The following is a 15616-nucleotide window of genomic DNA, read 5'->3' as shown; positions in this document are numbered from 1 at the left end:
ATAAAAGTTCCTTTTCTTGAAAAACTAGAGAAGGGTATAATGATTAACTAATTTGTAAGTCATCGTGACTGCTAAAATTGTAATAGATATGAAATGTTAGATTTTGCCCTAGTGATGCATTAGGGTGTCAGAGTTCAAGAGCTGTCTTCCTCATTTTAAAAAACTGTTTAAAAGAATGGCTTCACCATTTTCTTTTGCCAGAAAGTAACTAAAAGATAATAAATCACTAGTACTTTCACAGCTGCTCTCAGTACTGGGACAGGAAAGAGTGCTTTCTGACTTGTTCTCGTTGTTCATGACCCAGTACAAACCATGTAACACTCTGGCTCCAACCAAGACTTAAAATAAACAAAAGAAAATAAGTATAACTATCCAACGCAGTAGGCTTTTACATTTATGGAGCCTATAAACTGAGTTCATGCTGAAAGTAAAAACAGTCTCGGGAGTTTAAATGAACTCTTAGGTGCTTGGAATCACAGCAAATTAGGAAAATCAGGACTCCATGGGTTACCTCTCATCTTTTTGTAAACTGACCTCACCCTGGACAAGTAACCATCTCCTGATGCCATTGTTGGAAACGGAATTTCTGGCTAGAAGAACATTTTCCTGACTCAGTCCGGCTTGCTGTACTGGGTTGATTCCTCCCCATTTCTCTCAACCTTTCACTGACTAGTGGTCAACAGTGATTTTTCAGGAAAAGACTTTCTGAGTCATTCAGTTCCTGCAGCCCGCTGCCTCGACATCCTATCTCAGTGCCCGCAGCCCCCATACCTCCGGCCCCTGTCTCCTGAAGGTTTTTGCTAAACATTAGACACAGCACATGACCTCCCATGTCTGGGGACAAACCTATCTAGACACATTCGACGGGGGCAACTGTCAGCTCCTCTCAGTCGGGCTTTGAGGAGTCCCCGGCACTTCCACTCTGACAGACGTCCGGTGCACAATTTAAATTTATTAAAAAAAAAAAAATTAAATACAAAAACCGCTCCCCCTACACCTTTTTTTAACATATAGCCCCGCCCACCGCCCTCTCCCCCTCCCCCCCAGCCTCCACGCGAAACTGCAGGAAACCGGAGGGGGCGGGGCGGTGACGTAAGGACGCCGGCGCGTCACGGAGCGGCGGCGGCGGCGGCGGCAGCACTGGCGGCGGCTGCGGCTGCGGCGGCCTTTTAGTCGGCGGCGGCGGCAGCGGCGGGGCCGCGGCTCCTCCCAGCATCCCTGGCGCGGCCATTTCAGCCCCATCTTGGCCGAGAGGAGGGCGCTGCAGCCGCCGCTTCAGCAGTTTGAATTTCAGTTGCACCGGAGACGAACCGGAGAGACAAACCGCGGTCGCAGCTGCAGCTCCCTCACGCGCCCAGACGCCTAACTGGGGAGGCCGAACCCGCCGCCCGCCCTCCCGCGGGGGTGGCTCCCCGGGAAGGGGAGGACCAAGCCGGCTTTCTCCTCCCCCGGAGTGGGCTTCCGCTGGAGACAGTCGACATGTCCCTGGGACTGAGCTCCGGCTAGAACCGGGGAGGGACGCCAGCCGCCCCGCGGACCCTCCACCAGCCTGGTCCTCCGCTCGTTCCCTTTTTTTTTTTTCTTTTTTTTGAAGCGTCGGGCGCGGACGCTGAGCCGAGAAACCCAGCAGAACAGCGCCGCCCCTTCGCCCTCCCACTCCCGCCCCCAGCCGGGGCCTGCTGGCCGCGCCGAGCGCCGCGCTGGACTGACCGCGGCGGTCCGGACACGCCGGAGGGAGCCGGCCGCACCCCCCGCACCCCCGCCACCGCGCGCTCCCCGCAGCCGAGGCCACTGCACCGGAGGGCGACTCCGAGGAGGAGCCGCTGAGGGAGGACCGAGCCCGGAGCCCGCCGCTGACGAGGACCCGGGAGGAGGATGTCTCGGCGAGCGGCCGGCGCCAGGAGCCGCCCGTGACTCTGCCTGTGTTCGCGGCCGGCCGGGACCCCAGCGCGCCCTCGGACTTTGAGTCTTCGGGGACCCGCGCTCGTCTCCCCTTCCAGGTTTCCGGCGGTGCCATCGCGGAGGGGGCCTGGCGCGCCCACCCGGGCTTCCCGCCGCCGGCTTCACCATGTCCAAGATGCCGGCCAAGAAGAAGAGCTGCTTCCAGATCACCAGTGTCACCACGGCTCAGGTGGCCAGCAGCATCACCGAGGACACCGAGAGCCTGGACGACCCGGACGAGTCCCGCACCGAGGACGTCTCGTCCGAGATCTTCGATGTCTCCCGGGCCACGGATTACGGCCCCGAGGAGGTGTGCGAGCGCAGCTCCTCCGAAGAGACGCTCAACAACGTGGGGGACGCCGAGACGCCCGGGACCGTGTCCCCAAACCTCGTCCTGGATGGGCAGCTCGCGGCCGCCGCGGCTCCCGCCAACGGAGGAGGAGCCGTTGCCGCCCGGAGTGTGACCGGGGCTCCGGCAGCGACCCCCTCGGCGGGGCCTCCGCCCGCGGCTCCCCCGGGCGCGGGCTCCTTGGCCGGGCCCGGGCCCGCCGCCCCCGCGCAGCCCCCCACCACTTGTAGCTCCCGCTTCCGCGTGATCAAGCTGGACCACGGGAGCGGGGAGCCCTACCGGCGGGGCCGATGGACGTGCATGGAATACTACGAGCGGGACTCGGACAGCAGCGTCCTCACCCGCTCCGGCGACTGCATCCGGCACAGCACCACCCTGGACCAGACTGCCGAGCGGGACAGCGGCCTGGGCGCCACCGGAGGGTCGGTGGTGGTGGTGGTGGCCTCCATGCAGGGGGCGCACGGGCCCGACTCGGGAAGTGACAGCGCCCCGGCTGCTGCTGTGTCACAGCTACCCCCATCGGAGAAGAGGAGCCAGCCTGTTCCGGCCGCGCCGCCCGCCTTCGGCCTGGGGCAGCCCCCGCCGCCGCCCGCAGGTGGGGCTGTGGCTCCAGGCCCGGCCTCTCTGCCGCCGCCTTTCCCCGGTGCCACGGCCGCCACGCCGCCCGGCCAGCCCCAAGGCGCCGGGCCCAACGGAGCTGGACTGCCGCCGCCGCCTGTCACCCTGTCGCTGCCCGCCCAGCCCGGCCCGGCCGGGGGCGCCTCGGCGCCGTTCGCCTACCCGCAGCCCGCGATGCCGCCCGCTCACCTACGGCCCGTCCAGCCCCCCGGCCCGAGCGAGTTCCTGCAGCCGGGCCCCGCGCAGCCCCCGCCCGCTAGCCTCCCCCTGGGCCCCGGCCCGCACGCCGCCGCCGCCGCCGCTCTGGGCTCGCAGCTCCTGGGCGCGGCGCCCCTGCCCGGCGAGGCGGCGGGGGGACCCCCGGCTGCCGTGGGAGGCGGCGCGGGGCTGCTCCCCGCCGGGGCCGGTGTGCCCGGCGTTCCAAACGTGCCTGCCGCGGTGCCCGCCGCCAGCGTGCCTAGTGTGTCGACTACTTGTGTGACTTTGCCAAATGTCCCCGCGCCGCCGCCGCCGAGCGGCCACCCGCCGGGCAGCAGCAGGAGCGGCGCCGGCCAGCACGTGGGGCTGCCCGCGGGGGCGCCCGGCACGGCTAGCGCACCCGCGAGTCTCCCGCAGGCCGACCCCAGCCAGTTTCAGACTCAGACCCCGCCTCTGGCGGGACCAGTCGACGATACGAGAAGAAAATCTGAACCCCTACCTCAACCGCCACTCTCTCTCATTGCCGAAAGCAAGCCGGTGGTGAAGCCTGTTGCGGACGCCCTGGCCAACCCCCTCCACCTGACACCCATAAACAGCCTCACCACCTCGGTGTTCAGCATAGCTATTCCTGTCGACGGTGATGAAGACAGGTATGGAAATGCACCTTAAATCCTTGCCTGGGAATGCTTGGCCAAACACCGGTCTAGGATGCAGCTTTGGGAGAGGTGGTTTTATTTATTTATTTTTTTTACCTTTCCATTGAGGCCCTTAGCATTATTTATGAGTAGAAATTCGCTTGTGAGTAGTAAAAGTGGTCGATCTGCTTTTGGTTGTTATGGTAAAAGTGTGTCATGAGAGAATGGGGTCTTGTCATGGTCCTTAAGTGGATAGGAGCGCAGCCTCGTTTCTGGGACAGGTGGATTTTAGCTGGATTCTCTCAGTTTGGGAGGAGCTAGCTAGTGGTTACGCTCCACAGAACTGTCCCTTTCTTAGATGACTAGCATGCTTACTTAGCCTTGAGTTTTTGTCAGTGTGAGTTTTGAGACTTAAAACTTAATTTCCCATCCTGGAACACCTGAAGACCCTATAGTAGAGTGAAATGCCTGACGAATTTTCTCCAGTGTATCTGGAAAGATAATGGTGTAATGTCTTATCTGGCTGTGAAGGTCTTATCTTCGTTCAGCCTTTTAATAGAAAGGTTAGTGGTCAGTGTGTGTCTTAGTGACTGCTTTAGGATACATTTTTTTTTAAAGCAAAAAACTACTGGGAAGATGTTCCTATCTTTCATCAATCTTTTTACTGTAAGAAGAGGTATGAAATAGACTTTGACAGGCAAGTGCTGTAGTTCTAGAAATCAGTAATTTTTACAGTAAAAATTTTGCATACTGACAGTTGGCTCCCTCCTTTAAGGGATCATTTTTTCATGGTTCAGGTAAAAATGGTGTATTGCCACATCAGTTCTACAAGAGTTGATGTTTGCTTGTGGCTTAATGGGGATTTTTAAGTGGTTTTTAAAACTGACCTGTGACAGGGTTTTAAAATTACATTTGAAAGTAAAGTTTAAGATACTATATGGTTAGGCATTTGTTTGCTGGGGATTTTATTTTGAGAGATTAATTTTTAGATGTGTTAAGAAGTCAAAACTTTTTATGCATTTGCAGAATAATTGCTGTGTAGAATATGAGATCTGTTAAAGCTTTTTCTTCCTGTTTCTCCTGCATTTCTTATGCTTTTCTTAGTTTTCCATGTCTAATGAGCTTTGTATTTTTGTTATCCTTCTGTTGCTTTGAAAAAGACTCATTGAAATTCATTCATCTTTTCTGCTTTCTGTAATTCAAAGTTTTCAAAATCTTTTTTTATAGGTGACTTGCTTGTTGGGAGTCTTTCTTCCACATGAAAACTCTTAGAGAATACCACGTGTCCATTAAGAAAGCTCAGCTAGCTAGTCATTGAGAAATGTTTCGCGGCTGGAACTACCGAGTAAAGATACCAGTCACTCAGAAAAACCCTTCTATACTTTGCTTCCATATTACACTTGTAACCTGAGGACACACCTGAAAGGCAGGTTGAGTTATTTTGTTCACAGTTGGACAAAATAGTCTACAGGCATTTACCCTTTTTCTAGCTCCCAGAAGCCAGCTCTTTCTTATGGCATTGTAAATAATCATTTATTTAACTTGCTCTCTGCTGTTATTCTACACTGCCCCTAGATTTCTTTACCAAGTGATGACTAGCCTCCCAACCTTGCCTCTCCACCCCTCTCCCACGTGCACACCTATGAATGCTGACTCTATTTCCCCCTCCTCTTCACACCTCTCACCTTACAGCATGTGTAATTACATTCCCAGAACTTTAATGTCATGATATGGAATGAGACAGAGAGATCTCCTGACAAAAGGAAACTCTGGGGTATGTTCTTTAAAGAAATAACCTCAAATTTGTTTTTCCTTAGTTGATTAAAAGTTGACAATTTGGGGGTTCTCACCTCCAAATGTGTGAATGTCCGAACTACAGATACTACTGTATGTTCCTATCAATTTCAACTTTTAATCCAATACAAGGATTTTGGTGTGTGTGCTGCCCAAGTTTAAAGTGTAGCACTCTGTCCCTCCACTCATGTCCAAATCTGCATTACTTATCAAATAGGCATTTCTAATCTTCTTTTGTAGTCTTTCATTGATCTTTAATAGAACCTGCTAGTTTCCAAGATGTAATCTTAACACATTTGACTATTTTGTCACTGAGTAAACCAATATACCTGGTGAAGGAATAAATTCACTAAATAGGAATAGGTTTTTGTTTTTTTTAATGGAAAGCCTTTGTAAAAGAGCATTATAAAGGTTTAAGTAACAGGTTTGTTTTTTCTACCAGTATGTTTATCGAAAATGAGTACTTTTGAGGAGACACTATTAACAGTCGTCTTAATGATTTTTGAGTTGCCATCTTGAAAATCTGTATTTTCATTTGTAGTCATTCAAACATAAAGCAAAACATTTGGAGTGAGAGGTCTTTGAGTCACAAGACCTAGATTGACTAATGTCAGGCCCAGTTCAATTATTTTTAAGTAAGATGTGTACTTTTGAAATTTTAAGACTAGTAAATGGTGTATTTCTTTGAGAAAATGAAGGGAAGTAGAAGATTAACAAAATTGGTTTTATTCAAATACCATGCATTTTTATTTCTCTTACTGAATACCAGACTATTGGTTCAGTTGTGGTCATTTTTATACAATCAAACCTACATCAAAACATACCAGTTATTCTAAAAGGATGGATAGATTGTGTGTGTGTGTGTGTGTGTGTGTGTGTGTGTGTGTGTGTGTGTGTGTGTATACACATATAGGCTTAGTTCTCTGTTAACTGCCAACTGACTTTATATTTAATCACTAAGTAATATTAATTACTAAACATTCTCACTAGAAGAATTTATGAAGTCAGATTTTTTAGATTGATTTTGTTTAATCTAGAGAGTATAGTGATGGTGTGGTCCTGGAGGTGGCACAATGGATAAAGCACTGGATTCTCAAGCTTGAGTTCCCGAGTTCAGTCCCCGGCAGCACATGTACCAGAGTGATAGCTGGTTCTTTCTCTCCTTCTTTCTCATTAATAAATAAATAAAATCTTTTAAAAAAGAATATCATAGTACATAGGGGAGGGGGGTAGATAGCATAATGGTTATGCAAAGAGACTCTTGCCTGAGGCTCTAGACTCCCAGGTTCAGTCCCCTGTACCACCCACCATATGCCAGAGCTTGCAGTTCTCTGGTAAAAAAAAAAAAAAGTACATAAAAAAACCTGTAGATATTCTTACAGTGAATGTCACAGACTTTATCTAAACTATACATTTCACAGACTCCTTCGAAGTGCAAAGTATTACTGGTCCTTTTGGAAAGGGATCACGGTACAGATGGTTTTCTATAGATAGCTGACCAGTGTGAACTCTAGACCACATTCCAGGAACTTTTGTGAATGGCTGTAATTGTGATTGTCAGCTGCAACCATAAGCCTGTTGAAAACCTGATTGTAAGGATCCCTTAGTGGCAGATATATCCATGTCTTGTTAATGGTTCTGTTTGTGTAGTTTTATAGTGAGTTACTGATAAAATATTATAAATTATGAATGTTAAGTGACATGTCCTGGTAAGTGATAAATCCACATTTTTGCTAGTACTATTCATACACATGCACAATTATACACAACTATAGACATGCTTGTTTGAGGCTTAACTTGAAGTTTAAATGTGTATTACAAGGCATAACTGCCACTCTACTTTGTTTAAAAAAAAAACCTGAAGGCCGAACTGCTTTTAGTCTTTGAAAATGAAAGCTCCTTATTTGAATATTTTTTGAAATCTTAAGTTTCTTTATACTATATTAAATCTTGGCAGTAGTTTTGCCCTTCCTAATTTACAATGATGCTTAAATTACGCACTAGATGCTATCATGTTGTCTAAAGATTTGGTAATCAAAATGTACAGTCCCACGTATAAGTGGCTTTGTGTAGTATAACTCATTGATGCACCCATCAGGTGTCACACTGATTACTAAAATACAGGTTAATAATAAACAAGACTAAGTAGGGGAGATTATAGAATTCCAGAAAGGCTGATGATTCAAAAGGGCCTAATTCCTCTCAAACTAAGTGTTGTATCAGTAGAAGCAGGGCCTATTTTTTTTTCCACAGCAAACACATTTAAACTATTATGTCATAGACTGTCATAGATTATGTGGGTAAGACATGCTTCAGATAATCCTTTTTTCAGAGACAAGAGCACTGCACAGCTTGGACTTATGGTGGTGCTGGGGGTTGAACCTGGGACCATAGAGCCTCAGGCATGAAAGTCTTTTTGTGTAGCCATTATACTGTCTCCCCTGACCTTATTTATTTTTTTGTAAATAACATTTGTTTTCTTTCTAAGGGTAGGAAAGTATCTTGAACTATATATCCTCTTTTTGTGAAGCAATTTTGTACAGTTCTAGTAGTGGAGTATATGTTTATTTCCTGGGACTATATGTAACCCCAGCCTATTTGTTCTTTGAGAACTCTTGATAGCAGTAATTCAGAAATAGGCAAGCACGATATGGGATTTATGGATCTGATACTTGATAATTTGGAGTGGTTAAACTTTCCCTGCATCAAAAAAAGATCGGTGCTGTTTAAATGTGATTTAAGTGTCATTAAGTAAAGCAGCCCCTTTATTCAGATAAGAAACATACAAAAATTAATCTCTTTCCTGGCTTTCCTTAAAATTTCAGAAGTTAGGAAGTGAGAGTGGTAATAGATATCCAAAAACAAGAAAGTAATAGTGAAGTAGCATCAAAGTCTGCAAAAGAATAGCAACACTTATTACTAGGAGCAATATGGCATTCCTTATTGCAATAAATTTAGAGCAGTATGTATTTCCTCTTCTTAATTGTACTACTTTTTCTTTTTTTTTTTTTTTTTTTAACTTGCTCACCTCTGGCTTAGAGTGGTGCAGGGGATTAAACCTGGGACTTTGGGCCTCAGGCATGAGAGTCTCTGCATAACCATTATGCTATTTTCCCTGCCAGCACTTCTCTCTAATATTAAGTATGAGGAGGAGCTCTAGAAAAACAGCATTTGGTTGAATATAGCCAATATTGAATGATGATGTGCCTTACTAAGGGCAGGAGTCAACCAGGTTTTTTGTTTGTTTATTTGTTTTAAGCAGGGCACACTGTTCAGCTATGGCTTATGGTGATACAGGAGCTTAAACCTGGGACTTTGGAACCTCAGGCATGAGAGTCTCTTTGCAGAACCATTATGCTATCTACCCTCCACCCTTAATAAGGAATCTAAGTGGTCCGGGAGGTGGCGCAGTGGATAAAGCATCAGACTCTCAAGCATGAGGTCCTGAGTTCAATCCCTGGCAGCACATGTACCAGAGAATATGCATTGCCTAAAACATTAGTTTTATTTATGTTTTTCTCACAATTGTTAGACTATATCAAATTATATTATCCTCAGATAGTTTTTTTAAATTAATGATTTATTTATTTATTAATAAGAAAGATAGGAGAAAAAGAAAGGACCAGAGAACACTCTGGTACATGTGCTGCCGGGGATTGAACTCAGGACCTCATGCTTGAGAGTATTGCCTTAGCCACTGTGCCACCTCCTGGACCACAGATTTTTTTTTTAAGGTTTTATTTATTAATGAGATAGAGAGAGAGAGAGCCAGATATTACTCTGGTACATGTGCTGCCAGGGACTGAACTCGGGACCTCATGCTTGAGAATCCAATGCTTTATCCACTGTGCCACATCCCGGACCACTTATGCTCAGATTGTTTAAGGTAGAATAGGGACTCCAGGGAGTCGGGCCATAGAGCAGCGGGTTAAGCGCAAGTGATGCAAAGCACAAGGACCGGCATAAGGATCCCGGTTCGAACCCCGGCTCCCCACCTGCAGGGGAGTCGCTTCACAGGCGGTGAAGCAGGTCTGCAGGTGTCTTGTCTTTCTCTCCCCCTCTCTGTCTTCCCCTCCTCTCTCCATTTCCCTCTGTCCTATCCAACAACAACAATAATAACTACAACAGTAAAAAACAACACGGGCAACAAAAGGGAATAAATAAATAAAATAAGTATTTAAAAAAAAAAAGAATAGGGATTCCATAAAAGATTCAGAAAGACATCAGCAACTGTAGGATCCTATACATCATTACATGGCATTTTATAATCTTAATATATACATTTCAAATTGGACTGCTAATATTCAAAACACACTGGTTTTCTGCTTTTGTCTCTTAAAAGTATGAGCTTACTTTGTACTTGTAAATCAGATGGATTATTTCATCTGTACCCCTCTGGGTTGCTTACCTCTAACAGAAAACTCCAAGTCAGTATTTCACTTAATTCATCTTTTTTTTTTCCACCTTTAAGGTGATATATGTACACATGTACACCAGAGCACTGTTCAGCTCTGGCTTGTGGTGCAGGGGATTGAACCTGGGACTTTGGAGCCTCAAGCATGAGAGTCTCTGCAGAATCATTACACTATCTGCCCACCGCCCTCACTTAATTCCTTTGTACTAACATTTGTTGTTTTTTTTTTTTAAACTTATTCTTTGTTGAATTGTTATGTACATCTTTTCTTATTATTTAGTCAATTTAATTTAGACTCTGTCTTGGTAGTTTATACTGATCAAAGTAGACAAGTGACATCTTAGTGTTAAACTACTCAAAAACTCCTTTCCCATAAATTTCCCAAGATCAGAGAGTTAATGGCATAGAAGAGAAATTTTCCTAAGTTATTGTGAATAATGCTGGTGTCTTTTTAAATTAATTATTTTAATTTAAATTATTTTTTAACATATTAAGGTTTCCTACTTCATTCTCACAAAGTAAATTGTTTAATCTGTCAGTAAAGGATACCCAAAGCACAGCTTAAAGCCAACGGATTTCAAAGGTATTGACAGAATCAGAATTCAGTTTTTTTTTAATATTTATTTTATTTATTTATTCCCTCTTGTTGCCCTTGTTTTATTGTTATCGTTGTTGTTGGATAGGACAGAGAGAAATGGAGAGAGGAGGGGAAGACAGAAAGGAGGAGAGAAAGACACCGCTTCACCGCTTGTGAAGTGACCCCCTTGCAGGTGGGGAGCCAGGGCTCGAACCGGGACCCTTGATCTGGTCCTTGCGCTTTGCGCCACGTGCACTTAACCCACTGTGCTACAGCCCGACTCCCAGAATTCAGTTTTATGGTGATTTTGTAAGTTAAACCAAAACAGGTCCTCACTTGATATATGGTCTGTCCTCTGAAAACAAAAGGAGAGAAGAACTTTTGATCAGAAAAGCCCAATGGTGTGTTAATTGTGTACTAGAATATCATAAGAGTGGTGCATGCAATGGAGTTTCTCATGCCTGGGCTAAGATCCAACTGTGCTGTCTACTTGTGGTATTTGAACTTGAGCTGACTAGCTCTCTAAATAAACCTCTTGTTTCCCATTATGGAAAATGGGCATAATATCTATCTTGAAGAGCTTGAGAGGATTAAGTGAATTATGCAGGTAATCTGTGAATAAGTCATAAGATGCATGCCAACATATATCAATATTTCAATATTTCTGTGTCCAAATGCTCCTCCCAGATCACCTTTGGTGTGCTACAAATCATAACCAAGTGTTGATTGAATATGTAGTTGTATGGATATAAGAAGAGAAATGGAGAATATTTAGACCAGAAAAGTCATGATGCAAATTGTGCCTTGATCATCATGACCATTCCACCACTTAGCTGGTGTCCTGAGTCTAGTTTTCCTCAGCGATAAAATTAGAATTTGGGGCCTGGTTTTCAAGTACCCTATGTACGAGACTATATAGTTAGCCCAATTTAATGAAAACACTGCAAGCTAAAAGCTTCTTTTTTTTAATTTTGAGACCGAGAGGAAAGGGGAGATAGAGAGGAAGAGAGAACTGCAGCACTGCTTCACTGCTCACAAAGCTTTCCCCCTGCAGGTGGGGACCAGGGGCTTGAACCCAGGTACTTGTGCATTGTAACACGTGCATTCAACCAGGTGCACCACCACCCTCCCACCTCCTTCCACCCCCCAGCCCCAAACCTTCCTCTGTCAAACATCTTTCCTGCTACTGACTATTGTGTGATTTAAAAAAAAAAAAAAATCCAAGAACCCAAGAAAATAAGTCAAAGCAGCAGTACATGATTGTTCAGCTTTGTGCTCTTGGAGCAGTACTAGAATATAGAGATAAGAGGGGGGAGACAGCATAATGGTTATGCAGACAGACTCTCATGCCTGTGGCTCCAAAGTCCCACATTCAATCCCCACCACCATAAGCCAGAGCTGAGCAGTGTGCTCTGTTAAAAATATAATTGAACCTCTCTCCATTTCTGTCCTATCCAACAGTGATGGCATCAATAATAGCAACAACAATAATAACTACGACAATAAAACAAGGGAAAATAAATAAATATTAAAATACATATATAATTTAAATATCTATATATTTAACTGGGGGGATGAGGAAAAAGACTATACTACTCTCTAAACTCTCAGACCATGTGATAATAGTTATTAAACATATATACTTTTTAAAAAGTTTTTTAAAGTTTTTTGTTATCTTTATTTATTTACTGAATAGAGAAAGCCAGAAATTGAGGGGGGGTTGATAGAGACAGAGAGACACTTGCAGCCTTGCTTCATCACTCATGAAGCTTCCCCCCTACAGGTGGGGACCGGGGGCTCTCAAACCCAGGTCCTTGCGCACTGTGACATGTGCGCTCAACTAGGTGAGCCACCACCCGGCCCCTAATGTATATGCTTTTGATATATGTCTTGGGCAGTGGTAAATCTATAATGCCAGTGGGAAACAGTTTAGGGTAATACTTTAGACTGGCAGTAGGAAGAAATAGATTGCCCTTCATTTAAAAATTACTCTCTGCAGGGGTCGGGCAGTAGCGCAGCAGGTTAAGCACACATGGTGCAAAGCACCTGCAAGGGGGATCACTTCACAAGCGGTGAAGCAGGTCTGCAGGCATCTTTCTCCCCCTCTCTGTCTTCCCCTCCTCTCTTCATTTCTCTCTGTCCTATCCAACAACAATGACATCAGTAACAATAATATAACCACAACGATATAAAACAAGGGCAGCAAAAGGGGAAAAAGTAGCAGGCACCGAGCCCCAACAATAACCCTGGAGGTTAACAATAACTCTGCATAGGTTTAAGAAATTAATTTTCTGCACTTACATATTTAAAAACTTGAAACTAAGTAAAGGTTAAAAACCTCTCTCCATTCTGACGTCCATTTTACCAGTTTCTGTAAATGACCCATTATTGTACATTCTGCTGAGACTGAGTCTGGAACTGAATCTTAAAAGGGCCCTTCAGATTAGCAAACTACTTAAAAGGATGGTTTTCCAAGTAGTGGGAGAAGGAAGTTAGTGTAATAACATGAAAAGTAAGGCTGTGTCATATTTAGGAAAGGGTGTGTTAAATTTGACAGGAACCCAGAGTAAAGGGTTTAACTGCTATATTTTTAGAAATTGAGGGTTTTTTTTTTATTAAAAAATTTTTTTAATTAACTTTATTTATTGGATAGAGACAGCCAGAAATCAAGAGGGAAGGGTGTGATAAGAGAGGGAGAGAGACAGGCTGCAGCACTGCTTTACCACTCGCAAAGCTTTCCGCCTGCAGGTGGGGACCGGGTCCTCAAACCCAGGTCCTTTCACATTGTAACACGTGCACTCAACCAGGTGTGCCACCACCCTGCCCCCTGAAATTGAGGTTTTTTTTTTTTTTTTTTAACAGAGCACTGTTCAGCTCTGGCTTATGGTGGTGCCGGGGATTGAACCTGGGACTTTGAGCCTCAGGCATGAGAGTTTGTTTGCATAATCATTATGCTATCTACCCTCCACCCTGAAAAACATTTTTCCTTAGCTCTTATTATTTATCATTGGATACAGACAGAAATTAGAGGGGACGGGGAGGTAGGGAAGAGGACACCTGCAGCCCTGCTTCACCACCTATGAAACTTTCCCCCTTGCAGATGGGGACCAGAGGCTTGAACATGGGTCCTTGCACACTACAATGTGTGAACTTAACCAGGTAAATCACCATCTGGCCCAGATATTGTGTTTTGTCTTAAGTTTATGGTTGCTGGTAGTCGCATCTCTTGTTAAAGTAGCGAACATCTTGGAGTTATCTCAGTGATGGTTGTGTTTTTTTATATATATTTTATTTATTATTATTTATTTATTATTGGATAGAGTCAGAGAGAAGTTGAGAGGGGAATAGAGAGGGAGAGAGACACCTGCAGCCCTGCTTCACCACATGTAAAGCTTTCCCCTTGCAGGTGGGGGCTGGGGGCTTGAACCTGGGTCCTTGTGCATTGTAATGTGTGTGCTTAGCCAGGTGCGCCACCACCAGGCCCCAATGATTGTATTTTTAACCAGAATCTTGTGGTAAAGTTGTGTGTAGAGTATGGAAGAAAGTGTGAGACCCAAAAGTCAGAATTCTCATCTAGTGAAATATAATAGCTTAGTAACTCTTAAGTATTCTGTGTCCTGGAACATCTAAGAGGAACTCTACTGGTTAAAATTTGAAATGCATTCAAAAAAAAAATTTTTTTTTAATCAATAGAATTTTGTTTGTCTCACTGTTTGCTTCGTAATGATAAATTTGGTGCATGTTAGAGTTCTGTACCAAAGTTGATAAAGCATAGCAAGAATTATGACTGTTAACACAAAAACATGTACATATTAGACCTTATGGGCATATGATCTCATTCAATCTTGTCATCACACTTACTCTGCTGATAACATGGAAGTAAGGAGTGGTCCAGGAGGTGGCACAGTGGATAAAGCATTGGATTCTTAACCATGAGGTCCAGAGTCCAGTCACTGGCAGCACATGTTCCAGAGTGATGTCTGGTTCTTTCTCTCTCCCCTCCTGTCTTTCTCCTGATTAAATAGATTCTTTAATTTAAATATATGTAAGGAAAAGCTACTTTAGCCACTGATCTGTTATATTGTAACCCTTTACCCAAAGGAACAGTTTCAGTTTTTTTAATCCCTAGGTAATTTGTGGCCCTTGTTATCCCCCTCTGCTTCTTCTACTTCCCTGGTTTCTTTTTTGAAGTCACTGAAGTTGAATTTTGATGTAAAAGATGTAGGTAGAAGGTACTCTCTGAGTTCAGTATTTCATCCTTTATGTGTCAATTTTTGTAGCTTAGTTTTGATATATGCATATTTTGCCTTTCAGCTATAGTTACCCAGTAAGATAATATCTTAGTAAAGCAAGTAGACATTTACTACATATACATACATTTACTTTCATATACTTAAAAATTATATGGCAGACTAGCATATTAAAAAGGGTCAGGTGGTGATGTACCTAGTTAAGTGCACACATTACAGTGAACAAGGACCCAGGTTCAAGCCATTGACCCCCACCTACAGGGAGAAAGCCTCACGGGTGGTGAGAAAGTGTTGCAGGTGTCTTAATCTTTCCCTTTCATCTCAATTTCTGTCTCTATCCAATAATAAATAAAATAAAATTTTAATTTAATTAATTTGTATATATACACACACATATATATATGTGTGTGTGTGTGTGTATATATATATATATATATTTTTTTTTTTTTACCAGAGCACTGCTCAGTTCTGATTTATGGTGGTGCAGGGGTTTGAGCCTGGGATTTTGGAGCCTCAGGCATGAGAGTCTCTTTACATAACCATTATGCTCTCTATCAGGGGTGGGACCCAGGTTCAAGCCCCCAGTCCCCATCTGCAGGAGGAAAGCTTCACACACAAGTCCTGTGTCAGTTTCTCAATTTCTGACTGTCTCTATCAAATAAACATAATGCACATTTTTTAAAAATCAGGAGGAAATGTACTTTCTTCATTAGCTTTGAAAACTCTTTTTAAGTCAGGAGTCTGCGCAGTAGCGCCCCGGGTTAAGTGCATTTGGTGCGAAATGCAAGGACCAGCCTAAGGATCCCAGTTCGAGCCCCCAACGCTTCACAGGTGGTAAAG

The 15616-nt window shown here is 44.8% G+C and overlaps 1 protein-coding gene across 5 annotated transcripts in view; it reads left to right on the top strand.

Annotated features, from left to right (window-relative positions):
* Window positions 1-1135: 1135 nt before the first annotated feature.
* The window catches only part of TSC22D2 (TSC22 domain family member 2), a 55124-nt gene continuing 40643 nt past the window's right edge, over window positions 1136-15616 (top strand). The window contains exon 1 of one of the 5 annotated variants that reach the window (XM_060197527.1): window positions 1136-3756. In XM_060197527.1, coding sequence (XP_060053510.1) covers window positions 2069-3756 — 1688 coding nt within the window. In that variant the 5' untranslated portion in view covers window positions 1136-2068. The remainder of the gene's footprint in view (window positions 3757-15616) is intronic. The other 4 variants (XM_060197528.1, XM_060197530.1, XM_060197531.1 and 1 more) reach the window with 4 other exon arrangements.

This window comes from Erinaceus europaeus, chromosome 9 (genome assembly GCF_950295315.1).
Source record: "Erinaceus europaeus chromosome 9, mEriEur2.1, whole genome shotgun sequence".
Classification (NCBI taxonomy): Eukaryota; Metazoa; Chordata; class Mammalia; order Eulipotyphla; family Erinaceidae; genus Erinaceus; species Erinaceus europaeus.
This window is presented reverse-complemented; position numbering and strand designations above follow the sequence as displayed.